Raw genomic sequence first — 27,667 nt, forward strand, 5'->3', positions numbered from 1 at the left:
CGTGGTGGGAGCACGTTTTACACCTTGTCCTGTCCAGAATGGCCCAAGAGCTTCTTCATGAACCATCTCCTGTTTCATTTGGTCGAAGGGTCGTTGTTGCTCAGGGTTCTGCTTGAAAATCTTTTTCACAGAATCATTAAGGCTGGAAAGGACCTCTGAGACCAAATATGACTATCAACCCATGGTCACCATTAAACCATGTCCCCCAGTGGCACATCCATGAGTTTTTTTAGCTTTTCCAGGGATTGGGACTCCACCACTGCCCTGCACAGCCTGTTCCAATGATTTACAACCTTTTCCATGAAGAATTTGTCTCTGATGTCCAACATAAATCTCCCCTGGTGCAACTTGAGGCCATTTCCTCTTGTCCTATCGAATCTCACCCTTAACCTTTATTTTAGGGAAAATCAGCTTTCAGAAGGATTTGGACTGTTTTCCTCCCTTCCCTGGTTTTCTGCTGGGTCAGCCCACACCACCACAGCACCCCAGGCACTTCAGAGCTTCAACCTGTTCCAGAACAGCCTGGGACAGAGTTTGGGCTGCGATCCCAGCCCAGGAACAGGCAATTCCTGGTGTTTGGCACAGCCCAGTCCCAGTGTCCAGCACAGCACATTCCCTGTGTCCGGCACAGCACATTCGCAGGGTTTGACACAGCCCATTCCCGGTGTTTGGCACGGCCCATTCCCGGTGTTTGGCGCAGGCGCATTCCAAGGTGTTTGGCGCGGCGCATTCCCGGTGTTTGGCACAGCCCATTCCCGGTGTTTGGCACAGCCCATTCCCGGTATTTGGCACAGCCCATTCCCGGTGTTTGGCGCGGCGCATTCCCGGTGTTTGGCACGGCGCATTCCCGGTGTTTGGCACAGCCCATTCCCGGTGTTTGGCACGGCGCATTCCCGGTGTTTGGCACAGCCCATTCCCGGTGTTTGGCACAGCCCATTCCCGGTGTTTGGCACGGCGCATTCCCGGTGTTTGGCACAGCCCATTCCCGGTGTTTGGCACAGCCCATTCCCAAGGTTTGGCACGGCCCATTCCCGGTGTTTGGCACAGCCCATTCCCGGTGTTTGGCACAGCCCATTCCCGGTGTTTGGCACGGCGCATTCCCGGTGTTTGGCACAGCCCATTCCCAAGGTTTGGCACAGCCCATTCCCGGGGTTTGGCACAGCCCATTCCCGGGGTTTGGCACGGCGCATTCCCGGTGTTTGGCACAGCCCATTCCCGGGGTTTGGCACAGCCCATTCCCGGGGTTTGGCACAGCGCATTCCCGGTGTTTGGCACAGCCCATTCCCGGTGTTTGGCACAGCCCATTCCCGGGGTTTGGCACAGCCCATTCCCGGTGTTTGGCACGGCGCATTCCCGGTGTCCCAGACACCGCGCCGGGCATTGACCACGAGTAACCCGAGCAGGGAGTGGGCGTGGCCTGGACGTTATTGACAGCCGCCTCCTCCAATCGCGTGGCGGTGCGTCTCCCTCCAGCTCCGGGGGCGTGGCCGCGCTCTGCCCACCGCGGTCTCACCCAATGGGATGTTCCGAAAGGGGGCAGTGGGCGGAGCAGAGGGGTTGTGGCCACGCCCCGCGCTCGCGGGCCCTGTAAAAGGCGCCTCCCAGCGGCGCACGGGAGCTGCTGAGGGGCCGCGCGCGCCCGCCGGGCCCGGAGGTAACGCGCGCTCCTGAAGCCGGGCCCGGGGCTCAGGGAGGGGGGTCCCAGCTCCACGAAACCCCTCTGGGTGTCCCTGGCGACACCTGGTCTGTGTGGGATGCTCCCCCACCGCGGGGGGGTTCGCTGTTGGGGTCGCCACCCCGGCGGATGCTTCTCGTGATGTCCCGTTCGTGGGTGGGTGTCTGCGCAGCGCGGGGGGAATTCTTTAGTGGTTTTGGTTAAATGAACACACGGTGGGTTGTGGGGGGAGTTTCCCCCAGCCGCCTGTCAGGGCAGGAGGTGTTCTGAGGAGATGGGATGTCCCTTCCCCTGTGCTGTCCAGGCACCCATCGTGAGGACCGTGAGGTGTCCTGAGAGCTTGGGATGCTCTGAGGTGTCCTGGGAGGTGGGAATGCTCCGTGAGGTGACCTGAGGGATTAAGGATGCTCCCTGAGGTGACCTGAGAGTTCGGAGTGCTCTGTGAAGTGACCTGAGGGATCGGGGATGCTCCGTGAGGTGACCTCAGAGTTTGGGGGTGCGTTGAGTGACCTGAGAGTTTAAGGATGCTCCACGTGGTGACCTGAGAATTTGGGATGCTCGGAGTGACCCAGGCGCTCGGGACGCTCCTGTGCCAGCTGCCAGCCCCGCTGTGCTCCCGGGGGACACAGAGCCACGTGCGGGAGCACAGGTGAAAACACAGCCCCGTGCTTTGCTGCTCCCCGCGCTGTGCAGATGTGTGCTGAAGCAGGGCTTCAGCAAAGAGGAGCTCGGCGCCGCCTCCTGCTCAGTCCCACTGCTGGGGAATTCCCCTGAAGCATGCCGGTGCCCTGGAGAAGCAGTGCGCCTGAAATGGAGAGTCCTGTGTTTGTCTGCTGACCAGGCGATGGTCAGTGGGAGGCTTTCTGCGGACTAAAGCTCAGCTCTGAAGGTGCTGCGGTGGAGTCAGCAGTCGTGACAGTCACTCACAATCCTAACAGAGGCTGAAGTTACTTTTCCTCCTGTTTTCTCCAGCATCAGGAGGGCATGGGGTGACTGCCCATTACTTACGGTCAATGGTGCGGTCGAGGATAAAACCTTTTACTGCTCAGGAAGTTTTTGTCACTGCTCTTCCTAAAAACAGAGTTTATCTAAGAGGAAGAAGAGTGAGTTGCGCAGCTTTTGTTTCCTCACCTAGGAAGTCTTTAAAGGGAACAAAGGAACAAAAAGGCCCAAGTTTCGGTTTTGACGGTGATGTGGCGATTGCCTGGAGCTGCTCTGGATAGGAGCAGAGCGGATGTGGTGCCTTCACCGGTTAAAAGAAACCAGCTACAGGAAGCCGAGTGGGGCCGTGCTGGAAAATGTCAAGTGGCTGATAAGTGCTCGGTAATTTGAATTTGAACTGGTGTTGTTGAAGCTCTGTGTGTGTTTTAGGTAAAGGTGTGTCCAAAGCCTGTTAGGAATGAAAACGTCACTCCTACCCCCTTCAGTGTCACGAGTTTGCACGTTCTCAGACCTTTATTTGGTTTGTCAGTGAAACCCCATAGTGGTTCCAAAGAAACACCCCATTTCCAGTTCTTCTGGGTCACGGTGCTCCCTCCAAGCAGAACGCGTTTTTATTTAAATAATTTAAGGAGCCAGACAGGGTTAATTAAGAGGGAGGTTTCTTCCCGCAGGTTTTTTGTTTGGGAGTGTGTCCTCCATGTTCCCGAACACTGTGGTGCATCGTGGTGTGCTGATTCCTCAGGGAACAGCGTGGGGTTGGGAGTGTTTGGTATCCAAGAGTTACACCTGGCTCTGGTGAACCATGAGATGGTTTGGGTTGGAAAGGACCTTAAAGGTCATCTCCTCCTAAGCCTGGAACGTGTGTTTGTAACTAAGCATCAGGGAGGGAAGGCCTGAACTGCAGTGCTGAGCTAGGCTAGGGAGGCTCTGTATATGTTGGGAAATATTTGCTCCTAACCTGAATTTGTTGGATGAAACGCATGTCTGGTTTGGGAAGCTGCACAATCAGATTGCACTTCAGTTCATGGTGTGAGCGTACCCCGGGTTGTGCATGGTGAGAGCAGAACTCAGGGAATCATCCCTGGGAAGAGCTTTTCCCTCTTGGGTGACTGAAGGTGATGCAGAGATGCCACCATGGAATGAAACTTAGAGGGATGGATCACCTCTGATGTGAGGGAGGGATGAGAGAATTGGGATTGTTCAGCCTGGAGAAGAGAAGCTGTGGGGTGACCTCATGGTAACCTTCCAGGACCTGAAGGGAGCCTGCAAGAAAATGAGAGACAGAGAGAGATGATTTGAAAGGGTCTGGAGTGCCAGGGAGAATGGCTTCCCACTGCCAGAGGGCAGGGTTAGATCAGGTATTGTAGGAATTGTTGGCTGTGAGGGTGTTGAGGCCCTGGCACAGGGTGCCCAGAGCAGCTGTGGCTGCCCCTGGATCCCTGGCAGTGCCCAAGGCCAGGCTGGACAGGGCTGGGAGCAGCCTGGGACAGTGGGAGGTGTCCCTGCCATGGCAGGGGTGGCACTGGATGGGCTTTAGGGTCCCTTCCAACCCAGACCATGCTGGCATGCCGTGATTCCCTGAGAGCAGGAGTGAGAACTCCTCACCCTTTCCCTTGAAACTCCGTTGCTGCACTAATGCACAACTGGCAGGAGAAACGCTGTCGCTAGTGCAGAGGCCAGAGCTTCCCTCAGGGACACTGGGGTGCCCTGAACCCCTCGCTGTGGGGCGCTGGGAGGGAAGGTGGGAGCAGCATTGCGAAAGGGGGTCAGGAGCCATGGCAGCTGCTGCCCTCCCTGCCTCTTGGGCTCTGTTTTCCTTGAGCAAGAGAGGCCGTGGGGACAGCTCGGGTGGCACCGGCGGTGGCTTTGGGCTCCTCCGGGCTGGGCAGGTCCCAGTGGCTGCACGGGGCTGCAGATCCAACACCATCTCACGCTCCCGATGAAGCTCTCCAGTGTCCCAGCCCCCAGACAGCCCTCTGCCAGTCACCCGAGCGCTTCAGAGATGGGTTTTTTGCGGTCATCCCGCGCCCGCTGCTCATGAATTAAACTATTTCTGGCGTGGTGACTGGCAGGCGGTAGCGGAGCGTGGCGTGAGCAGCAACGTGTCCTTGCGCAGAGGAGCAAGCGGAAAGGGGACGGTCCCTGCGCTGTGCCTGGCGTGGCTTTCCCCTCCCGGCAGAGGCAGCGTGCTGCCTCGCATTTATGGCATAAAAAGATCCTTTCACTTCTGTCCCTCATGGACACGAACATGCCCCCCGCATCACGCGGTTTAAATGCGTCTGTCCAAAGCAGGTACGAAATAGCAGCCTAAAATCCACTTCTTAGAGAGATCAAGGATAGTGGGATTCATCTCCAATCAGCTTGAAATCCCTTGAAACAATTAAAACTCGGCCTGGCGACTCATAAGCATCAAAGGCTTCTGATGAGTGTAAACCTTAAATAAAATCAGCGTTTACAAAACACTTCGTTTAGACGATGAAATCCCCCAAGACAAAGTGCTGAAAGCCTCGTGGGAGCCACCAAAAAAAAAAAACCCACCACCCAAAACCCATCTGCAAAACGCTGATTTTGATAGGAACAGGTGAAATGTGAGCTGTCCCAGGGCTGTGTCCCCCCAGAGGCTGCCGAAATCCCCGGTGTGCCGGGGGAGGCGTGGGGCCAGGGCCTCCTTAAGAGGCGGCGGTGTGGGGTGACGAGCCGCTTCCAATTGCAAGGCGGCAGCACATGACATAAGATGCTCCAGATCTGCCTCCTGGGCGCTAGTTTAAAAATAAAGGATCCTGCACGTCGGGCTGGGCGCCGGTGCGGAGCGGCTGCGGAGGGGAGGCTGCGGGACGGGCGATGCGCGGTGAGGCTGGAGGGATCCGGGGGGAGCTGCCAGCTGGGCGTTTGGGGCAAAGGGAGCGTGGAATTGAAATTGTTCGCCTCGTGGTGCTCTCGGGGAGCTGCGGGTGTCACGCTGGTTCTGCTGTGGGGGTTTTGCAATGACTGGAGCGTGCCCGTGGTCAGAATTCCCTGTATTTCGTGCAAATGCGGCAGGCTCGAGTTGTGCCACTTCGGGGTTGCCTCGCTGGCGTCAGCGGAGCTGCTTTGCTGTGACGTTTGGCTGTGTTTTAATTTTTCCAAGCTGTTTTCGCAGGGACGGTGCTGTGTGAGTCAGACGCGAGGATGGCACTGGCAGAACCAGTCTCGGTGGCTTTCTGCAATTCAGCTCTCCGAGGGAGCTGCGAGGTGTCACGGGAAGATGTGCTGCTCAACTCTTCACCCAGGTTTGTCTCATTTGGGATTTCATTCACCCTGTTGTGACCTGTATGTATAGACTGTATTCTACCGTGCTCACTTTGATTAATTAAAATGATTTTGGAAGAGCCCTGCCCCTGCAGGGATCAGCTCATGTGCAGTACTTACACTGATCTCAAACTCCTGCTGCTTAGATTTACAGACTGAAGAGCAGATTAGGGTCTATATCTCACCACAGCATAATGGGATCTAGCTGACTAAAACCTCTTTACCTAATTTTTTGGGGCTGCATTGAATTACATGTCGTAAGGGGGAGAAAAAGATGACTTGACTGACTGAGAGGGGAATAGCTGGGGCTTTTCTGCTCATATTACTGGGTCATTTGCATGCTTTGATCATAAAAGCTGGTGGAGAAATGGTGCAGAACTATTGCAACTGAGGATTAATTTGTGCTGAAAAATGTTCTCAATAATGAGGAGGAAGCACAGACATGGGAACATCTCATAATCCCCTTGGGGGAAATAAAGAAATTATTTACTCAGCCCTGGTTGCTGGCTTGCAGATTGGTTCAGAGAAGCAGCTCTGCTTTAGGACAGGACATGGGATCAACCATGCCAGATCTTCCCTGGGCCTTAAACCCCTTCATACACCCAGAGCAGTCATAGTTGACTGTTGCCTAGAAATTCAGAATAAATGTAGATTAGAAGGAAGAGATTTCCCACTTACCCTGAAATTCACACGGTGCCTGTGCTGGATTGTCTTGTCTCTGGCCTGGTAGAAAGGAAATAAAAGGTGGGGCTTGGTGGGAGCCCTGCCTGGCTTAGGCTGAGGAGTTTGTGTGGGCCCAGAGGAGCTCTCAGCTGTGTACAGTGGTGGGCAGTCAGGGCTCCTTTCTGCTGCCCCTGCAGCGCTGGGTTATTGTGATGTCAGGGCCCTGCTGGAAGAGCCTGGGCTTGTGCTGCAGGTGTTGCTGTGAGGAAGGGAAAACACCGGCCTGGAGAAACAACACCTGAGTGATGGGCTGAGGCAAAGGGCCCGGTAGGGCAGGGCACGATGGAAAGTTTGGGTCTCTGCAGTGTAATCTTAAATCTGCTAAAACTCAGAGCTCTGCCCATGGTGCTGGCAGGGATTGCCCAGGGCAGGGAGCAAACCCTGCCTGGAGCGTGGGGTTCCCCAATGTCACTGGTCTGGCTTCCAGCTCCTGCTCTCAAGGGGGACATGAGGCTTGATTATCCCTTATCCTCCTCACTAGGGCTGTGAGACAGCCCAGCTTGGAAAGGGATGGAGTAAGAAGAGTTTTGCAAGCAGGCAAGTGGTGCTTCACCAGCTCCTGCAGGAGCTGAAAGTGAAAGGACAGCTCAGCTGGGAGGAGCGAGGCTGAAGCACACGGGGATGAGCCTGTTTCTGTTTCTCACTGAGCATCTGGTGGGAACACTGGCTTTAATAGGAATACCTAAGAGCAAGATTTCCTGTTAAATCAATTTCCTGCTCTTCTGCAGGAAATCTCTGTGGGTTTCCCCATGGGGTGACTCCAGAGTGTCCCCAGGGCCTCCGCTGTTGTTGGACTCACATATTGCAGACAGGAGATGAGCTCCAGATCCAAGTGTCCCTTCCTGCCCCCCTTCTCCTCCTCCTCCCAGCTGCAGACTCTTTGTTTCAGACACCTGGAGAAGCCTTTAGGAATTAAATGATGGCTGGTTTTGGGCTGATGTTTATGCATTCTGCTGCAGCTTGTCTGCAATGAAAGCTGCAATTAGGACAACATTGATGTGTTCAAAAACCAGCACAGGCTGAGCTTGCACGCTCAGAGGGACCTGTTCCATTGCTGGGGCCATGCAGGGCAGTGAATTAATAAAGTCACCAGCAGAACATCAGGAATTGCTTTGACATCCAAGGACTGAGTGACATTAAGGGATGGAGCAAACCTGCCTGTGGCAGGCAGCCCTCAGTGCTCTCATCCAGGGATAATTCCTTGTGCCTTGCAGAACTGCTGAGCCACACAACAGCAAGCCAGGGGAAGATTCCAAGATGGAGAAATATCAGGTGAACGAACTCAGTCCCAAAGGTGAGTGGATGGAAGTTTGGGGACTGTGGGATGCCTGAAATTATTATTGCAATGAGAGAGGGATTTGTCAAGCCATGACAATGGAAGAAGCAGCTCGGGTTGCAGGATGGGTTGTGCAGGAGTGTCTGGAACTCAGACTTTAAAGCACAGCTGTGCTTCGGGGATTAAATAGGCAGTGTCAGTGCCTGGTGCTCATCTGCCAGGTACCAGTGTCCTGCTTTCAGTCCTCCTTAAAAGAAAAAAAAAATTTAAAATAGCAGAGTATAAGATGCAGTAAACTTTCACCTTACCAGTACAAGAGCATTAGGGCAGCAGAGCAGGTTAGAGGAGGTGTAAGAGGGAAATGTTTAACAAAATTTGAAAGTGCTCTAGAGGCTTCTAGTCTAAAATACTGAGGGTCACAGTGCAAAATTGAAGAAAGGGTCAGAAAAGGAGAGTGTGTAACAGCATTTGCTTTCATTTGCTTGATCCTTGTATTTCTACTGCTGTTATGGCAGCAGGAAATTTCTAAATCTGAGATGCTGAACGCTTTTCTTTCAAATCAGCCTCCTCCCCTCCTGGCTCCAGTGTGTGGACGACACGCCGCGATGGAGAGGTGAGGCTGAGGATGGAAGAGCAGGGCTCTGGCAGCGAGGCCCCAAAGACTGTGCACCAGCTCCTGCAGGAAAGTGTCAACAAATACAGCGACTATTACGCCCTCGCATCCAAAAAAGATGGTCGGTGGGTAAAGCTGACGTACAAGATGTACTACGAGGAGTGCTGGAAAGCAGCCAAAAGCTTTCTGAAGGTAAGAGTTTGTTGAATTCTCTTTGTGCATATTCACAGAATACTAAAAGCAGCATGGTTTGGGTGGGAAGGGAGCTCAAAGCCCATCCAGTGCCACCCCTGCCATGGCAGGGACACCTCCCACTGTCCCAGGCTGCTCCCAGCCCTGTCCAGCCTGGCCTTGGGCACTGCCAGGGATCCAGGGGCAGCCACAGCTGCTCTGGGCACCCTGTGCCAGGGCCTCAACACCCTCACAGCCAAGAATATCTTGTGTAAATCTCTCTTCTTTTAATTTAAAACTGTTCTCCCTTTTCCTACTGCTGTGTAAAAAGTCAAGTTTAGTGTTGACATTTAAGTGCTGGAATGGCTGCAGTCAAGTCTGTCTTAAACCTGCAAACTCTCTGAGTGCAGATGAATCTTACAGTGCCAGGGAAGTCCCTGAACATGCTATGGACACCTTGGTATTTTTTTTTTTGACAGTTACTTCCACATTTAACCAAGAGAAAAAGCATATAGGGAAACATTTAAAGTGTTTGAGGTGTATGGCAAACCTGGACACTGCCCCTCCAGAGGCATGGAAAGGTTCATCTTCCTAAGTAAAAAACTTCCAGGGATGCTTACAAACCAGACTTAAATGTCCCATGTGGCCTTTTGCTCGTGCTGCTGGGATTAGGAGACTTGCAGACAGAAACCAACCCTACCTGTTTTTACTGTTGGCATCAAGCCTTATCTCTTCAAGTTAAGGCCAGCCTGGTTTCACTCCTGTGGTGGGATCTTCCACTCTGGGACAAAACCAGAGGCTGCCTGGGGGAGTTAAAGACTGGGACTCCAGGAGCTGGAATTTCACAGCCAAGTGTGACTGCCGGTGGATCTCTGGTTGCTCTGGCCATCGCTGATATCTGACACTCCCAATTTGTACCAAATGTCCCAGGAGGTGTTGCCTGACCTGACCTCTCCCCTCCTCATTCCCAGCCCGAGGGGACTCCCTGGATTGCAGGTTTATATTCCTGTTTGTGAAATCCAGTGAGCCAGTCTTTCCAAGGGCAGACCTCAGCAAATCCCTCTTTCCCTGCCCACACAGTGCTGTGAAACTTTCACTGGTTCCACCTTGGCTCCTGGGGAGTTTTTCAGTGTAAGAACAGGAGCTCTTCCCTCAGTGCTGTGCTCAGCACAGAGCTGCAAATGCACCCCGAGCTTAGTCCGAAGCAGAAGCCAGGCTGCTGTAATGCCATCTCTTGTTTACAGCTGGGGCTGGAGCGTTTCCATGGAGTTGGCATCCTGGGATTTAATTCTGCAGAGTGGTTCATTGCTGACATTGGAGCTATCCTTGCAGGGTAAGACTCTTGTTTCTCGCCATGTATTTTGCTTTGGCAGGCAGAGAGTGACTGCAGTATTCACATGAGAAGCAGGTTTTGATTAAAATCCCGGTAAAACAAACCAAAAAAGCCCCAAACCCAATTGCTTATGTTTGGGTTTAATGAAGGTAGATGGAAGCTGAACTATTTCATAATGAATTAATGAGACAAAAATGAAATTCTTTTTTTTTAGCCAGCTGCTTCTCTACAAATAAAATGACCAGAGGTTAACCCAAAAGCATTCTTATATACACAGTGATTAAAATATGGTGGGAAATGCCAGAGAATCCCTGAATTGTGATATCTGCCTTTTACATGAGATATTTTGGTCCCTCGCACCACTCTTGACATTTCCCATGCCCCAGAAGAGAATCGTTCCTCTTGGAATTAAGCCCTCCCCTCTTTGTTGTCATTTTATGGGATAGTCTTCCTGAAGCTTTTTTCTCTGAATTGGTCTGAATTTTGCCAGCAACTCTGCTTGTACTCTAACTCTCTTTTGCTTTTCTTTTTTGTTTTTTCCCTTTTCCAGGGGTTTTGCTGTTGGGATCTACACTACAAACTCTCCTGAGGCCTGTCATTACGTAGCAGAGAACTGCAGTGCCAACGTTATAGTGGTGGAAAACCATAAGCAGCTGCAGAAAATCTTAGAAGTAATTATGTTTTTTACATGCCTGGGGGTCACAGCAGCCTGTTGACAGATGTGGGAGGGTGAAATGCTGTGGAAGGTCATTACCTGAGTGCTGGGTCTGGGAGCAGAGGTGAGCTCAGTGTGCTCCCTGCTCCAGCCAGCTGAGCTGGCACTGGCACTGTGTCTCACAAGAGGTTGAGCGGGGTTTTCACTTCTTAAAAGCCTTGGGCTTAAAATAGGAGAAGCCAAAATGAACAACTGAGCATCCTCTGGGTTGTCTGGCAGCATCCCAGCTCAAATTATGACTGTTTCTGGTGAGGCAAACCCATTCTTTCAGCACAGATGGGATTCTCTTGGCTTTACATAAAGAGGCAAATACGAGGAGCGTGCTAAGTGGGGTTACAGAGGCCTGAAAGGGACAAGCAGCATTTGCTCCTTCTCACAAATCTCCCTTCTTAACACAGATTGAAGACAGACTACCTCATCTGAAGGGGATTGTCCAGTACAAGGAGGAGATCAAAGAGAAGAGACCAAATCTGTACTCGGTAAGTGTTTGGCTTCTTCATGGCTTCTGAGTGCTGGTTGTGTTCAGCTGATGGCTGCAAATGCCTGTGGCCTGCTGTGGGGCCTTAAACACCGGGTGGGTGACATCCCTGTCCATGGCAGAGCTTTGGAATGAGATGGTCTTTGAGGCCCCTTCCAACCCAAACCAGCTGGCAGTCCTGTGACCGTGATCCCCTGAGCTCGTGTTGGCTGTGGTGGGCAGGAGCTGTCTGCTGTTGTGCAACCTGGATAATCTGTGTTGTAAAGGGGGCTGTGAGCCTGCTGACCTTTGCCAGACACCCTGGGGCCCCACAGTTCCTCCAGGGAGTTGGTACAGAGCTGTAAAGCTGCTGGGGGTGGCTCTGGCTGCTCTCTGCTCCTCCCTGTGTCAGCTGCGGGGTGACAGCGTGCATTTACAGCCTCTTCCAGAGCACTGGGCAGGGAGAACAGCTTCCTTCTCCTGGTGTGTAGCAAAGAGTTTCATTCTTCCTGTGGGTGACACCTTACAAAGGGTCTGAGCTCTTGTGTTCTCTGCAGTGGAAGGAGTTCATGGAGCTGGGCAGGGACGTGCCGGACTCGCAGCTCCACGCGATCATCGCGTCCCAGAAACCCAACCAGTGCTGCTCCCTCATCTACACCTCGGGCACCACGGGGCAGCCCAAGGGCGTCATGCTCAGCCACGACAACGTGAGTGCCCAGAGCCACCCAGCCACTGTGACCCCGGGGTGCTGGGGGAGAGCAGCCTGAGCTGGATCCCTCAGGGATCAAATCCAGCCCCTGTCCCTGCACAGACACCCCAACAATCCCACCCTGAGCACCCCTGAGAGCGCTGTCCAAACGCTCCTGCAGCTCTGGCAGCCTCGGGGCTGGGACCATTCCCTGGGGAGCCTGGGCAGTGCCCAGCACCCTCGGGGGGAAGAACCTTGCCCTGAGCTCCATCCCAAGGCCTGGCACAGCTCCAGCCCTCGCTGGGCTCCTGTCCCTGTCCCAGAGCAGAGCTCAGCCCCTGCCCCTCCGCCTCCCCTCGGGAGGAGCTGCAGCCCCCGAGGAGCCTCCCCTCAGTCTCTGCTCCATCTGAAGAAGCCAGGTCCTGCTGTTGGGACCCCAGGATGGTGCAGCTGTGTGCTGTAGCTCTGTGCTGTCCCTGCCCTGAAGCCCCTGTGGGTTCCTGTTGCAGCTGACGTGGACGGCGGCGGTGGCCGGACGCTTCACCATGCTGAGCGACGCCCGCAGCAGGCAGGAGGAGGTGGTCAGTTACCTGCCCCTCAGCCACATCGCTGCGCAGATGTGCGATATTTGGGCAGCCATGACCTTCGGAGTGCAAGTTTACTTTGCCCAACCAGATGCATTGAAGGTAAAAAAAAATAAGATAATAAACTCAGACCCATCCACCTGCTTGAGCTGGAGTGGGTGCTCGAAACGAGGCTGTGTTATCTCGTGGTCTGTCAGCTTTCCTAAGCGGGTTTGCTTTGCCCACTGACCGAGTGCCCCTGTTGGTTTGACTGGAGCCTGACCTTCAGCTTTTGCCTGTCACAAACTGGGAGAGGCTGACCCAGCACTTCACAGCTGGGAGCTGCTGAGTTCTCGCCTGACACCTGGTGCCACATCAAGAACTGGTTGAGCAACAGCCTCGTGTTTGCTCTGCTCACATTGCACCACGGCCCCAGCTAAACCTGAGTCCTGAGTAAAGAATTCCTGTGCCATCTCTGGCACTGAAAGCATTGACCCTTGCTCCCTTCCCAGTTCCTGCTGGAATGCCTCAGGGGTTCCCTTCTCTTGGTGGCGCTGTGAAAAACAAACAATTCCTCAAAACTGATGGCAGACTCCCAAGTTTTTGGTAGTGACCAGTACTGACCTGAAGCCTGCAGTGAATCACTTCTAAAAGCTGCATTAAATCCTGCTTCTCTCAGGGCAGCTTGGTGGAGACCCTGCGGGAAGTGAGGCCAACTGCTTTTTTGGGAGTTCCTCGTGTCTGGGAAAAAATGGAAGAGAAAATGAAATCTGTGGGCATGAAAGCCTCAGCGCTCCGCAGGAGAGTGGCGTCGTGGGCCAAGGGAGTGGGGCTGCAGACCAACCTGAAGAGGATGAACGGGTAATTATGAGCTGCATTTCAGGGATGCTGATGAGCTTTAGGAGAACTTCACTGTCAGATCAGGGGTTATATTCCATCCAGGATTATATCCCACGTGACAGGCCAGTGGCACTTGGACCCGAGGGGGAGCAGCAAGGGCTGGAGGGGGGAAATAATCCATTATTTTATCGAATGAACTAAAGTAGGGTGAAGATAAGAGGAGGAGGGGGCAGGAGCTCGATGTGTGCCCGTTTCCCTGGTGCAGGTGCTCCGAGGTGCCGGTGAATTTCCGCCTGGCCAAGCAGTTGGTGTACAGGAAGGTGCGCAAGGCCATCGGGCTGGACCGCTGCACCAAGTGCTACACGGGCGCTGCTCCCATCACCAGAGAGACCCTGGAATTCTTTCTGAGCCTGAACATTCCCGTGCTGGAGCTCTATGGGATGAGTGAGAGCTCTGGGCCTCACACCATCTCCCTACCTCACGCCTTCAAGCTGGGCAGGTGAGCGCCTTCCTGGGAGCAGAGGCAGGGGTGGCTTCTGCCTCTGGCACATCCCTCTCTCCTGGTGCTGCTCGTGCCCAGAGCCTTGCTGCCACTAAAAGGTCACTGGGGAGCCACGTCACAGGTGAAGAGATCTGCCAAGGGCACCAGCAGCAGCAGGGGTAGCTGAATTTACCTTGGCTGGGTTCTGTGGGAGCTGGGGAAGAAGTGAGGGGCTGGTGGGACGAAGGAAGAATTGGTAACTCCAACCTACCCTTCACTTTAATGGCAAATGACTGAGGGGTGCAGGGTGTCTTTGAATAGCTCCTTCAGTCTGCACAGGGAAGGTTTGCTGCCGAGCACATAAACCTGCTCATTGAAAGCCCAGGTGCTGAGAACAATGAGTGCAGCCCAGGAGGTGTGTGAGCACTGCTCTCTGCAGTGACAGCTCTTTCTGAGCTGCCCTTGCACGAGCAGATGCCTTTGAAGCTCTTTGCTGGAGCTGTTGTGCTAAAACGCTGCTGGGCTTTGTTCAAACCCTTCAGCTTGAGAGGTGCTGCTGTAACCTCTGCTTGGATCCAGTTTAAAATAAATCAATCCTTGGCCTGTGCTCTGTTTCAGCTGTGGGAAGGAGCTGGCAGGCTGCCACACCCTGATCCACAAACCAGACAGGGATGGCGTTGGGGAGGTCTGCTTCTCAGGGAGGCACGTCTTCATGGGCTACCTGAACATGGAGGACAAAACCAAAGAGGCCATCGATGAGGATGGCTGGCTGCACTCGGGGGACCTGGGCAAGCACGACAAGGATGGGTTCCTCTTCATCACAGGCAGAATTAAAGGTAACACATCCCCCAACTTTATCTTGATGCTGTGTGATGGAATCGGCGAGTTGTTAATGTTGGGAAGGACCTCATGGAGCCCAACTAACCCACGTCTCTAGTTTCCACATCCTTTAAATCTCTCCGGGATTGTGACTCCACCACTGCCCTGGGCAGCCTGTTCCAGTGCTCAGCAGTGAAGAAATTGTTCCCAATATCCAACTTAAACCTCCCCTGGTGCAGGGGAGGCTCTTGCTGGTTGTGTGGTTGGGATTTGCACAGAAGAATATTTAAATCCTTCTCCTGGAGTCCCCAGATGAGTGTGGCTGCAGGGTGTCCTCCCCTGTGGTGGGAGGAGAGGGGTGGCCTCTGGAGCCAGGCTGTGTTTGCAGCGCTCTGATTTCAGCAGCAGTGCAGTTGATGCTTTGTGGGCTTCTTTTACCAGCAGCTCCCTCACTTTCAGGAGCTTTGCTGGGTGACCTCCAAGGAAAACAGCAGCTTAACTCTGTTGTGCCAGTGCCTTGTAGCAGTGTGGCTCTTGGGACAGAAGTTTGAGCAACCCCGGACAAAGCCAACGTCACTCAAGCCTTCAGCCCTCAAAAACAGAGAGGTGCTGGTGTGGGGCTGCTCCAAGGAACAGGAGCTTGGGAAGGGGCTGCCCTGTGCTCTGCAGCACAGGGGAACCTCCTTTCTCTTCCATTTCTGACCATTTGGGAGCCAACTTAGGGCCCCAGGGCTCTCTGCCAGGGTGCCAAGGGGCTCACGCTGCATTGCCAGACTGCAAACACCCCTGGAGCATCGAGGCAGCTTTGGCTGAGCTCTGGGAACGGCTCCTGCTCCTCTCCAGGCCTGCTGGAGTCACGGGATCAGCACTGAGGCTGGAAAAGGTCATTGAGTGCAGCACCCCAAGGTCACCACTAAAGCACATCCCCAAGTGCCACATCCCCCATCTTTGAACACTTTTGGGGATGGGCACCCTGTGACTTTCCCAGGCCCGGTGTGCTGCCTTCTCCAGCTCTGCTGACACAGACTCAGCTTGATCCAGCAGACACAAAGGAGCAGTTGAGCTCTTTCAGATTGTGGGAAGGGGAGAAGCTCCAAGCATTAATCAGGATTTGATGGTTTTCCAGAGCTCATCATCACTGCAGGAGGTGAGAACGTTCCTCCTGTTCCAATCGAGGACGCTGTCAAGAATGCTGTTCCCATCATCAGCAATGCCATGTTGGTTGGAGACAAAGCCAAATTCCTTTCTATGCTCCTGACACTAAAGGTAATGGGAAACAGGATGGGGATCCACCACCTGTGCTGCTGAGTCTGATTAATTCCAGGGAGGAAGAGTTGTTAGACATTTTTAGTGTCTTGTGGAGGCAGGAGAGCCCAGAGCACATCTGGCTGTAGCTGAGCTGCAAAGAGCAGCTGAAAGCACGGAGTTGTCACCTGCTCAGAGCATCAGGCTCTGCTGTTGTCCAGGGCAGCTTTTTCTGTGCCACAGAGGGCAGGAAGAAAGAGAAGACCCAAAAGAGAGGCTGGAAAAGCAAACTCTTCTGCTCTCCTCACCTGTTTCAGTCTCTCCCAGAGCAGGCTGGGAGGTAAAACGCTGTCAGGGATTTCTTTGCCAGACTTTGGCTTTAAACTCCACCAGGGCACATCTGTGGTGGCCTTGGCTGCCTGTCAGGGTGGGAATCACCCCTCAGTGACACCGGGGCCTTGGCTGGGGCAGGAGACCTGAGCCAGGCCAGGAGGTGGCAGCCCTGGAGATGGCCCTGCTGCACAGTGTAGGGAAGTAAACTGTGCTCCAGAAAACGTCTGCAAAAAACTGATTAACTTTGGATAGCACAGGAGGAATTTGGCAGATGAGCTCTGCACCCTGCTGGCTCCTGAGCAGGCAGAGATCTGAGGGGGTTTATCTGTGTTTGTCCCAGGTTTCCATTGGCAGCCAGGGGTTGGGTGAGAGCTGAGGTGGGGTTGGGGTGGGGAAGGGACCCGGGAACGTCCCAGGGCAGCGTCTGGGGCTGTGGAGGCTCCTTGGTGCTCAGCAGTGCTCAGTCACCTGCTGTGTGTTGTGATTTCGCCTGCAGTGCGTTGTGGATGCAGAAACGGGCGAGCCCGGAGATGACCTCACTCCAGAAGCTCTGGAATTCTGTCAGAACCTGGGCAGCAAGGCCACCAAGGTCTCAGAAATCATCAGCACCAAAGACAAGGCCGTCTACGCCGCCATCCAGAAAGGGATCTCTGCTGTCAATGAGGGAGCTGTGTCCAATGCCCAGAGAGTCCAGAAGTGGATCCTGCTGGAGAAGGACTTCTCCCTCTTTGGCGGAGAGCTTGGTGAGTGCTGGGCGTGGTGTCTGGGGTTTGCCCTGTGCCCTTCCCTGGCTATTGAACATCAACACAACCACGGCCCCCGGTGCCCAGAGCTGCCCCCAGCCTTTCCTCACTGGGGCTGTTCCATGTGGCAGTTTGGGGTGGGATGAACTGGGGTCAATTCCCAATTTCTGCCCAGCAGCACCGAGTGGAGCAGCACTTACCCTTGTGCTCTGATGCCTCTTGCAGAGTTATGGAACATCCTGAGCTGGGAGGGACCCGCAGGGATCAAATCCAGCCCCTGTCCCTGCACAGACACCCCAACAATCCCACCCTGAGCACCCCTGAGAGCGCTGTCCAAACACTCCTGCAGCTCTGGCAGCCTCGGGGCTGGGACCATTCCCTGGGGAGCCTGGGCAGTGCCCAGCACCCCCTGGGTGCTGCTGTGCTGCTTTGGCTCACTGGGGAAGGGAGGGAGATTCTGTTAAACCCAAAGAGAAATTTAGAACCGGTCCCTGTTCCCGTGTTCTGCCTCTCCCCTCAGCTCCCAGGGGTTCCTCCCCATAAACCCTGTGCTGGTTCCCCACAGGCCCCACCATGAAGCTGAAGAGGCCGGTGGTGGCTCAGAAATACCAGGAGCAAATCGCTCGGTTTTACACGGACACAGAAACCCCCTCGGGGGAGCCCTCGACCCGGACATAGAGGCCTGGGCTGAAACCATTCCCGAGGACACTCCCAGCTGCCCAGCAAGGATTCCCTGGATCCTGGTGAAATAAAGAGGCTCAGCCCCTCGGCGCCGCTTTGCTGTCCGTGTCCTGCCCTGCAGTGTGGTGAGCGTGGTCCTGCCCATGTTCTCCTGTGTCTTGTGCTGAGATATCCCAAATATCTCAACTTCCTGGTTTTTATTTCCATTTTTATAAGGGCGACACAATGTTTACCTGAAATCCATGTGACATGTTACGTTCTAACCAAAGTTTTCTTTTCCTGAGATGAATGTAAAACAGGAGCTGCAAATCAGGAGCTGCCCTCTTCCTGCTAAGGGAGAAAGGCAGATTTCATTTTCCAGCAGTGTCCTCACTCCCTGCTGCACGTTTCCCTGCATGCTGATGGCATCCATATAATTTTAAATCTCCTTCCTCACAAACTGTTTCTGTCTGAGATGACAAATGCTGAGTGACTACACACACCAGTGGAGGTGGAACCTCACATGAACTGGGTTTGTCTGTGCAATATTTTGAGTTTGTTTTACCTTTTTGAGTTATAATGAAGCCATAAATTGTATTGTTGAAGTTGTATCCATGGCTGGTATTCTGGGAAGCGATTTACTCCAGGGATTATTTATAAGGCTGTGTACAATGTGTGAAATCTGTCTGTGTCTTACAATCCAGAGGTAATGAAGTGTCTGAAATGGGGAGCTCCGGAGCGGAGGGTGGGTGGGCTCTGTTCCTGTGCCTGGGGAGAGGAGATGGTGCTGGGAGCCCAGGCTGCTGCCCCTGGGGTCTGTGATGGACCAGCCCCGAGCTGGGCCGGGCCTGCACGGTGAATTCACTGACGGGAGGACACACGCTGGAGGGAGGCCCCTGTACCCAGGAGCTCCCGGTGCTCTGCCAAAGGCTCTGCAGGGATTACTCCAGCCCCAGCAGGGGAAGCGGTGCCTGTGAAATGGCTCATTTCAGTCCTGACCTGAACACAGGCACAGCAGCCCAGCTCTGATTCCCAGAAGCATTTCCCATGGAAAGGAGGAGCTGGGAGCTGCTCAGTGCTGGGATCAGGGAGGGTTAAACCCAGGACTGTCTCTGCTTTGTGTCGGTGTACCTCCACTGCCCGGTGGAAGGGTGGAACTGCAGCTCCTCCTGTGCCAGAGTGCGCTGAGCTGCCTGGGGCTGCAGAGGAACGTGAAATAAACTCCTCAGTTTGTGTCTCTCAACTCTCACTCATTGCTGGGATGGAGCGGGGCTGGGCCATGGGGCTGGGCTGAGCTGTGCCTGGGGCATTCCCAGGGCAGCAGGGACACAGGACAACTCCCTCAGGGCAGGGGCTGGGCAGTGCCACCCTGAACCTGCGCTGAGCCAGGGCTCTGTCCTTGTGCCAAGGGCTGGGATGGGCTGGGAGCAGCGGGGACCCCTCAAATTCCCCGGGAGCTGCCCCAGGCAACGCCCTGCTCCAAGGGCAGGGACCCTCAACAGCCAGAGCTCCATGGATATGGGGACATTGGAGCCACCCCATGCTTAAAACAATTCCCTTTCCCTTGGCTTTTCCCCTCCCAGGCCCCGTGGTGTCACCTGTGCCACGAGGGGAGGTTTTGGGAAAGCCACAGTGGCACCCCTGGAGAAACAACACAACTCAAAACACTTCCAAGCGATACTTTTCCATCTTACTTTATTTCACTTTTTCTAGAAAATTCCTCCATAGTTCCACAAATTTAACAAAAAGTTTAAAATTCAGGACAAACAATCCTGTAACGTATTACAAACATGAGTTTTTTTGTGTTTTTTTTCTTTTTTTTTTTTTTTTTTTTTTAATCTTGCAGTAAGTCTTGGCTCAGCTGCATTTCTTCCAGCTGAGTGAAGAACTTTCTCCCAACACAACTTTTAAAATCCTCAGGTGCTGAGGTATTTAATACCTCGGCTCTAGGCAGAAATACAATTAAAAATTCTCTAGAAGTTGAAGTACTTACATTTCTCTTTAGGAGTGCAAACTCATCTTGTCAGTTTTTGATGGCTATTCCACGCCCCAGGAAAGCAACACCGCTCTGGGTCCTTTGAGCACTAATTAACGCCTGTCCCAGGTGCTCCGGGGCTGTCACAGCATCACCAGGGCACCCGGGCGAGCAGGGAGGAGCCTCAGGCGAGCAGAGCCGGCTCCAGCACATCCCCAACGGAAAACTGCGGAACCGGAGCCGCTGCGGGCTCTGCTCGGGGAGAGGCCCCTCCCTAAGGGACGCTGAAACCTCTCTCACCATCAAACACGGTCCAAGATCTGACAAAAGAAAACTGCTTCTGGATTGTTGCATCAATTGCTTGGCTCGTTCTGATGCTCCCACCGCACCCCACGATCCCACGGGTGGCAGAGTCATTGCACTTCCATGGATTCAGCCTGACCTCAGCCAGCCTCGCTCCCTCCGTGGCACAAACGCCTCAGCCGGGCTTTGCTGCCAGCCTTCCTCTCTTCTGCTTTCCTCTCTTTTTAACCTTTTTCAATAGTACACGTCAGTAATCAAAGCCTCAAGGCTTAACACATCGCAGACCAGGACCCAGGAGAACGCTCCTGGCCCTCCTCGCCCTCTGATCCGACGGCCAAGGATGGAGGAGCCGAGTCCTGATCCCACCTCCAACACGATTCCAACTCGGGAAGCCCTCGGGCTGCCCAGCACCTCTCTGTGCCAGCAGCACCACCACGAAGGACACGGAAAAGTAACAGAGTCCTGTCCATTTTCCTTGGAAAAACCATTATGGCTACAAGTCAATTTGGGATTCTTTTTTTTTTTTTTCTTCCTTTTTTTAACAACGCAAGCTACTACACATCCTCGAGGACCTGAAGCAATGCCCACAGCAGCACTGCCCCCTCCTTCCTAGAGTACAATAATCCATCCATGCTCTCAAGAGTGACACAAGAACAAACACTTTATCCACAAAAACCTGTACACGGCATGTTCAGAACAGCGTTCAGCCAGCCTAGAGGGAATCTACACAGGGAACTCCAAGGGGACACAAGATGAGGCCCAAATGTGACCATTCTTTGTTTGCAGAGTCACCCCTCCTGTGCTCCCCGACGCTACCACATACCCCAAAAACATCAACTCTGTAGAACAACTAAGTACTTGCAAAAACCTTTTAGTAACAAATCAGCATGTGCACACAATGGAGAGGAACTATTGCTGGGGAACAATCCTACTTCGGGTTTTCAGGGGGATTATAAACAGTCTAAAAAAATCCATGTGTAAAATTCTTCTTATAAAAACCAAACGAAATCCCTATCAACGCTCAGCAGACTTCACCAACAAAGTCACTTCCCAGGACAGGACGATGCCACGGCCGCGGCGCCTCCAGCCAGGCTCAGGAGTGTGTTCTGGGCCTGGCTGGGAGCAGGGGCAGGGCGGGGATGGCACCTCCGGCCCCTCCAGGGCGGGGATGGCACCTCCGGCCCCTCCAGGGCGGGGATGGCACCTCCGGCCCCTCCAGGGCGGGGATGGCACCTCCGGCCCCTCCAGGGCGGCTCTGGAGGCTGGGACAGTCTGGAAGTGCTGGGACCGGAGCTGAGGGAGGAGTGACCTGGGCGGGGAGGGCAGCAAGGACTCGGGAGAGCCGGGGTGGGACAGTGTCACCAAACCCGGCCCGGCGTGGGCACAGAGCTGCCGCCCCCGGCACAGCCCCACAGCGACACGAGGAGCTCGCAGCAGCCACCAAGGGTGTGAGCACCAGCCTCCCCCCTGGGTGTCCTGCTGCCACCTCTGCCCCCCGCCCTCCACCTTCTCCGGCCTTTCCATGCAGCCCTGGCATCGTCCAGCAAGAAAGAAAACAGCTGAGATCACTGGCGTGACAGGGTTTGCACCTGGCATGAGCTTGAACTTCCATATATATATATATATATATACACACACACACATATATATATATATATATATATACACACACACACACGACACATGAAGGGTGGTACAAGGACAAAATTAACGGGAATCGGATCAACATGACCCAACTCAAACAAGCTTATCATCATATTGCCACTTCAGTTGATTAGTTGCAACATTTCCATGATAAAGAAAGGGGGAACCCAAAACAAGGGACAGCAAACCTGGAGCGGTGCAACCCTCCCTGAGCAGAGGGGCTCCCCAGCACCGCTGCTCCCACACCGCCCGCGCCCCACGGACATTTGGCAAAAGCTCGGAAAAACGGCAATTCCTGGGCAAATACTGAATTTAGGGACCAGGAGCGTAACACAGCCCACCTGGACAACACTTGGAGGTCAATACTAGTTTAACTAGAAATCTAGGGGGAGGGGTTGCATTAGTGTTTCTGTCTCCTGCCTTTTCCTGCACAGGCAGCGGGGCGGGAGAGGGAGGAGGGAACAAACCCAACCCCACGTCGTGTTCTACATCGGCGTCTCCCAAGATTTAAGCTCTCCCTTGTTTTGGTTTTCCCGAAGTACAGCCACTACTATAGGGGCCACTGTAAGGAGATTCCTCTTTGAGAACACAGAACAAAACCAATCACATGTTTTGGCAAAGTTATCAAACACTGACAAATGGAAAGACGATGGGTGAGCCCCCTCTGGAGCACGGGATGCCTGGAGGTTGCTGTCCAGCTTCCTTACGCTAAAAATCGTCCACAAGGGGCATTGAACAAACGAGTCAAATCTTATTAAGCGCCTTCCCCTGCCAGAGCCATTAAAAAAACAACAGAAAAACACACCCTTAAGATCATAAGACCCAACTAGGCCCTTCTTATACATACAGTACATACATATATATAATATATATATATAAAATATACAGCTTACAGTTTTGGAGTCCTATTACAGTTAAAGCAGATTGAAAGGAGTGGGACTTTGTTTAGGAGCTCAGATCAACAAACAAGACATCTCCAAACCCCAGCAGGAGACAGCAGGTTCCAGAGGCCTCCTCACCGAGCACAGAGCGTCCCTGCAGGGAGCTGAGGGTCCCGTCCCCACCGGGAGCCGGGTCACTGAAGCGGTGTGTGATCCCAGCAGGAACGCAGCCGGAATGCAGCCCCTCTCCTCTGCAGCAGACCAGCAGGACCCCGGGGAGCCTCCCGTGTGTCCCCAGCGTCCCGGCCAGCTCTGTCAAAGCCGATGTCACCCACACGGCGCGGGGCAGAGCGGGAGGGCTCCGGTTCCGGAGCTCTCCACAGGCTGGTCCCGAGCTCCAGGGAAAGGGAACAGCATCCACGCTTCTTCAGAGCTCAGAGATGCCTGGAAAATGTGCTCTTGAAACACAGTTGCTCGAAGGGGAACCGAAAAGGTCGCGCTGTGCAGCCTAAGTGCGGCACGCCTGCTCCGCTCGGGGCCTGGCCCACGAAGCCGGGGGGGACAGACTCAGCAAGGCGGGCGCTGGTTTGAAGCCTACAAGAAAAGTGCAGCTGGCTGAGCGTTCCTAGAGCATGGCTGTTCTCTAAGGCAGTGCTTCTTCGGGTGAGGCAGGAGGATAAGAAGGCCTAGTTCCGTGGGGTGGTTTCCTGGTACCAATGGAGGGGATCTCTGGTTGAAGAGCAGAGCCAGCTTCCCAGGCCCAGCGTCATGTGGCCACGGCCTCCAGGTAGCTCTGCAGCTTGCGGACGGTCGTCTCATCCAGGGAGAAGAGGTCAAAGTCAAAGGTTGTGTTGGTGACGTTGAAATGCCCGGTTTCCTCAATGAGATTCACGATCTGCAGACAGGGAGCTGGATGTGAGTACAGACACAGAGCCTATCCAGGCCTTCCCAGCCCTTGGAGGGGCTCACAACAGCAAGGGAACCCTCTCCCCAAAAACACAAACCAGCTCCTTCTGCCTGACTAGCTCAGTCTGGACAGTGATGTGGGCACATTTCATTTTAAACATAAAATAACAGAACAGCCTGAGCTGGATCCCACAGGATCATCATTCCAGCCCCTGTCCCTGCACAGACACCCCAACAATCCCACCCTGAGCACCCCTGAGAGCGCTGTCCAAACGCTCCTGCAGCTCTGGCAGCCTCGGGGCTGGGACCATTCCCTGGGGAGCCTGGGCAGTGCCCAGCACCCTCGGGGGGAAGAACCTTTCCCTGAGCTCCATCCCAAGGCCTGGCACAGCTCCAGCCCTTGCTGGGCTCCTGTCCCTGTCCCAGAGCAGAGCTCAGCCCCTGCCCCTCCGCCTCCCCCAGGAGGAAGCTGTCAGTCAGACTGAGCTGTCAATCAGACCGAGCTGTCAGTCAGACCAGCAGATCCCAACTTTGGGATTCCTACCAGGATGGCAGAGGGAAGATGCCCACACCACACTCCTGTACCATTTCCGACAAGAACATCGCATGCACAGCTGATTTTATTTTTTTTCTCCCCATTTCTGCTTTCAAAGCCAAGCAGAGCCCCTGTGGAAGGGGCTGGCTGAGCCCAGGTCGGTACCTGCTGGAGCACGTTGCGCTCCCGTAGTGCCATGAGCCGCCTGTGGAGCTCCACCAGCTCATCCGTGTAGGCCTGGAACACAAACAGGGACGCTGAAGGCTGCCACAGGGACTTCCCCAGCGAGGATCAGAACAACTTGAGGCCCTTTCAGACATTCTCAATTTTTCCCAACTTTTTTACTGCCTCTTTCTCAAGTACTGGGTGCCTGAGGAATTCCCTTAAATACAAGTGTTCTGAAGGCCTTTTTTTTTTTTTTTTAATTTAATGACACTTAAACACCTGTAACCAGCTCCAAGGTCAGGGCAGAACCTTTGAGGACCTCAGTGAGGTGAAGTTCACCTTGGTGAGCCTCAGTGTGAGCTCCTCATCAGTGGGTTCTCCTAACAAATTCCAAATTACATGGAAACATCACGTGCATCAGTGATCAGACCCCAGCAATCTGCTGAGCAATGATCTGCATTTAGGTACAGAAAAATTCCTGGAGTGCACTGTATTCCCAGGTAGTTTTCTCCAAACCACAACAGGAAATGAAGGATTGTTCACAGGCTCAACATGCTAATTGTTCTTAGTGCAGAGTGGTTTGGTTTTTCTTCCTTAATTTTAGGATTTTTCTTAATTTTAGGGTTTTTTAGGCAGCCAACAACAGGTCTCTATCAGCAAAACTGATTCACAGAATCAGTGAATCACAGGATGGACACTGCTCTGTCATGCTTAGAAGTAAAAAGGAGGGAATTTCATTCAACAAACAAAGGTTCCAACTAAACCTGCAAAGCAGAGCATCAAAAAATCTTTTTAAGATCAAAGCCAGATGAAACTGCCTTTTAATGAAGTGCCCCAGCACTGCAGCGGTGCCCAGGCCATTGGTTCAAAGGGCAAACAAATACAACAATTTCAACATTTTGCCTATGAACACCACCTGGGGCTCCAGCTATTTAATGTACAAAATTTCTGCAGTGTCACTCTCCAAAGCCTGTCCTTTCAACAGCTGGTTTTTGTTAAACTCAAGCTTTTACCCTGCTGAGCCAGAACAATGAACGGGCTGGGCTGATTCAGGTGGCTTTGTGCACAGTGAGGCCCAACTGTTCTGTGATGCTCAGTTCCTCAAGTACAGAATCCTGGAATGGTCTGGGTTGGAAAGGACCTCAAATCCCATCCAGTGCCACCCTGCCATGGCAGGGACACCTCCCACTGTCCCAGGCTGCTCCCAGCCCTGCCCAGCCTGGCCTTGGGCACTGCCAGGGATCCAGGGGCAGCCACAGCTGCTCTGGGCACCCTGTGCCAGGGCCTCAACAACACCCTCACAGCCAACAATTCCTGCCCAATCTCCCATCCAGCCCTGCCCTCTGGCACTGGGAGCCATTCCCTGTGTCCTGGCACTCCAGGCCCTCATGAAAGATGCCTCCCCACAGGACACACCTTGTCATACGTTCCCTTCTTCAGGATCTTCTCTGGCTTGTTACAAGACTCTGGGCTTTTCCTTCCAGATGCCTGAAGGGAAAAGAAATCAACAACAGGACCAAAATTAGCTCAGGAAAAACAGGGGTGTCACAGCAGCTGGAAAGGGAGGAATCACCTGAGGACAAGAATAGGGAAAATTTGGTGCAGGTGGGAATTTCCAAGGCGGGGGCCAGGACAGGTGGGAAGCAGAGCTGTGGGAAGAGGGGATTTCATACCTTGTTGTTTGTTGGGGGCAGCTTCTGCCCAGGAGGCGGCTCCCGGCTGGGCGGGCACGAGTCGGCGCTGTTGTCACTGTCACTGTCACTGAGGCTCAGTCTGAAAAGCCACCAGCAGAGAATGAGCATCACCAGGCAGCAGCAAACTCATCAGCTGCCAGCTGAGCCACACACAGCGGAGGGAAATGCTCGTTTTTATCACAGACTACTGCACTGCCTGGGAGAATGGGCTGCTGGAATTCCAAGGATCCCATTGTTCCCAGCTGATGTCACCTTGCATTCCCAGAGCAGGGAGCTTTAGGTGACACATTACAGGTGGCAGTTCAACTCTGGCAGACACAAGTCCTCTAGAACAACTAAGCACCACTTCCTTTCACAAACAACAACCCCAGGAATTCCTCCCAATGTTACAAAGCACCTGCATGAGATGTTTACTGACACCTACACAGGCAAAAAATGCATTTAGTGTTGCTGTCGGTGTAACCTCTAAGATTTCCAATTTATTCCCATTCTCTCTTGGCCCTACAGATATGGCAGGTACCCCACAACTAAACTGGATATCCCCTAAAGGTCTACAAAGATACCCTTCAAAGTCTCTCCATTCTTATTTCGTTGATGATGACAAGTGCAAGAATGGGTATCTGGTATTTTTTGGTGACCACCAGCAGCATTTCCAATGTGCAGCTGCTCTCTGGGCCAAGCATTCGGGTTCAAGTATTCACCGAGACCCCAGCTTTGGGCTGTAACAGCATTTACTGCAGGAAGAAGTTCAATTCTTCCCAGGGCCTGGAGCAGGAAACAGCTGTCACTGAGGAGTGGAGCAGCCAACACAGGATGGGCAGAGTGACTCCTGAGCCCTGACAGTGCAGGCAGCCAGAGCAGCACACTCTGCCTGTCCCCTACACATCCCCAATCCCTGCAGATCAAAGGTGTCACCCTCCAGCAGCTCTGCAGAGATCTGAGGGTCACAAAGTGACTGTTTGAAGGGGCTCAGTCACTGACACCTGCCAGCTCAGCTCAGCACCCCTCAGTGCTGTCCCCTCATTGTGCTCTTCAGCCAACCCTGCTGCCACCAGCTCTGTGTCCCCACACATCTGCCCCTCCTCCACACAGAGCCCTGTGATTCCTCCCTCCACGTGGAGAGAGGAATCCCAAAAATCCCAAAAGCAGAACAAAGAGCCACCCGAACCCCTCTGCTTGGATTTGTTACCACCTGGAATCCCGGCTGACGGGGTTTGCTTTGACTGCTGCCTCCTCTCCCGAGGAGCTGTCGTCATCGTCCGACTCCTCCGACTGCAGATCCTCCACCATGGAGCGCAGGGGGCCTGGGGCAGGTGGGAGAAGGGAATTCAGCACCAGCACAGCTCCACCCAGCCCCGGCACCTAAACTGAGACACCTCCGGACTCCCAGTGAGATGTGACTGGGAAAGGAGCCTGTCCCAGTGAGATGTGACTGGGAAAGGAGCCTGTCCCAGTGAGATGTGACTGGGAAAGGAGCCTGTCCCAGGCTGGAGCTAAAGCAGAGCTGACAAACTTTACAACTCCCTCCCTTCCCAAATGAGAACAAAAGGACACATTTTTCATGTGTGTGGAGTTGATTTAAATGTCACTGGAGACAGGAGCAACGCAGCATTTGCTGCACTTGGAACATTTACTGTTGCCAGTCTCTCTCTCTGGGTTATCGGTGGAGGGATCTGACAAAGGAGCTGTTGCACACTGGCAAAGTGATGAATGGCACACTTCTAATTTTTAATAAAACATAGATGAGATTGGAGGAGAACTGTTCCAGTGATTCTACAGATCAGGCAGCAGCAACACATTTATAAACCAAGGCAGAAACCAAAGCCAAAAGGGAAAGAACCAAACCCAGAGGGATTCCCTACTCATAAATTAGCTGCCAAGAGAAGAAAAATACTTGTTCATGATGTTATAACATTATTGCCTTTTCTTGCTGAAGCATCACAGCTCCAACACATGGCTGCATGCAGGGGACTATTATTATAGTGCTGGAAAAGCGGAT

General features: G+C 53.5%; 2 protein-coding genes across 4 annotated transcripts in view; one reads left to right on the plus strand and one right to left on the minus strand.

The window, feature by feature from the left end:
• Positions 1 to 1,618: 1,618 nt before the first annotated feature.
• ACSBG2 (acyl-CoA synthetase bubblegum family member 2) lies at positions 1,619 to 18,802 on the plus strand. Of its 2 annotated transcripts, none has more exons than XM_040086964.2 (15): positions 1,619 to 1,654; positions 5,757 to 5,886; positions 7,843 to 7,922; positions 8,468 to 8,709; positions 9,933 to 10,021; positions 10,572 to 10,692; positions 11,135 to 11,215; positions 11,751 to 11,900; positions 12,391 to 12,567; positions 13,124 to 13,305; positions 13,550 to 13,783; positions 14,384 to 14,601; positions 15,711 to 15,850; positions 16,659 to 16,905; positions 17,471 to 18,802. In XM_040086964.2, the coding sequence occupies exons 2-15, from the start codon at positions 5,786 to 5,788 to the stop codon at positions 17,581 to 17,583; spliced, it is 2,175 nt and encodes a 724-aa protein (XP_039942898.1). In that variant the 5' UTR covers positions 1,619 to 1,654; positions 5,757 to 5,785; the 3' UTR covers positions 17,584 to 18,802. The 2 variants fall into 2 exon arrangements, with proteins under 2 accessions (XP_039942898.1, XP_039942897.1); XM_040086963.2 differs by lacking the exon at positions 1,619 to 1,654 and adding an exon at positions 5,371 to 5,465.
• A 1,570-nt stretch (positions 18,803 to 20,372) lies between these two features.
• The window catches only part of MLLT1 (MLLT1 super elongation complex subunit), a 31,100-nt gene continuing 23,805 nt past the window's right edge, over positions 20,373 to 27,667 (minus strand). For both annotated transcript variants that reach the window (XM_040086765.1, XM_058423609.1), the window contains exons 8-12: positions 26,861 to 26,972; positions 25,648 to 25,747; positions 25,391 to 25,462; positions 23,975 to 24,046; positions 20,373 to 23,263 (exon numbers count right to left, since the gene is read on the minus strand). In XM_040086765.1, coding sequence (XP_039942699.1) covers positions 23,135 to 23,263; positions 23,975 to 24,046; positions 25,391 to 25,462; positions 25,648 to 25,747; positions 26,861 to 26,972 — 485 coding nt within the window. In that variant the 3' untranslated portion in view covers positions 20,373 to 23,134. The remainder of the gene's footprint in view (positions 23,264 to 23,974; positions 24,047 to 25,390; positions 25,463 to 25,647; positions 25,748 to 26,860; positions 26,973 to 27,667) is intronic.

This window comes from Hirundo rustica, chromosome 26, assembly GCF_015227805.2.
Source record: "Hirundo rustica isolate bHirRus1 chromosome 26, bHirRus1.pri.v3, whole genome shotgun sequence".
Taxonomy (NCBI): domain Eukaryota; kingdom Metazoa; phylum Chordata; class Aves; order Passeriformes; family Hirundinidae; genus Hirundo; species Hirundo rustica.

Bases quoted from the DNA above. Each gene is read 5' to 3' on its own strand.
- ACSBG2 (XM_040086963.2), top strand. The intron at 11,216-11,750 runs GTAAGTGTTTGG...TGTTCTCTGCAG, and splicing joins AGAGACCAAATCTGTACTCG to TGGAAGGAGTTCATGGAGCT. The intron at 16,906-17,470 runs GTGAGTGCTGGG...GGTTCCCCACAG, and splicing joins CCTCTTTGGCGGAGAGCTTG to GCCCCACCATGAAGCTGAAG.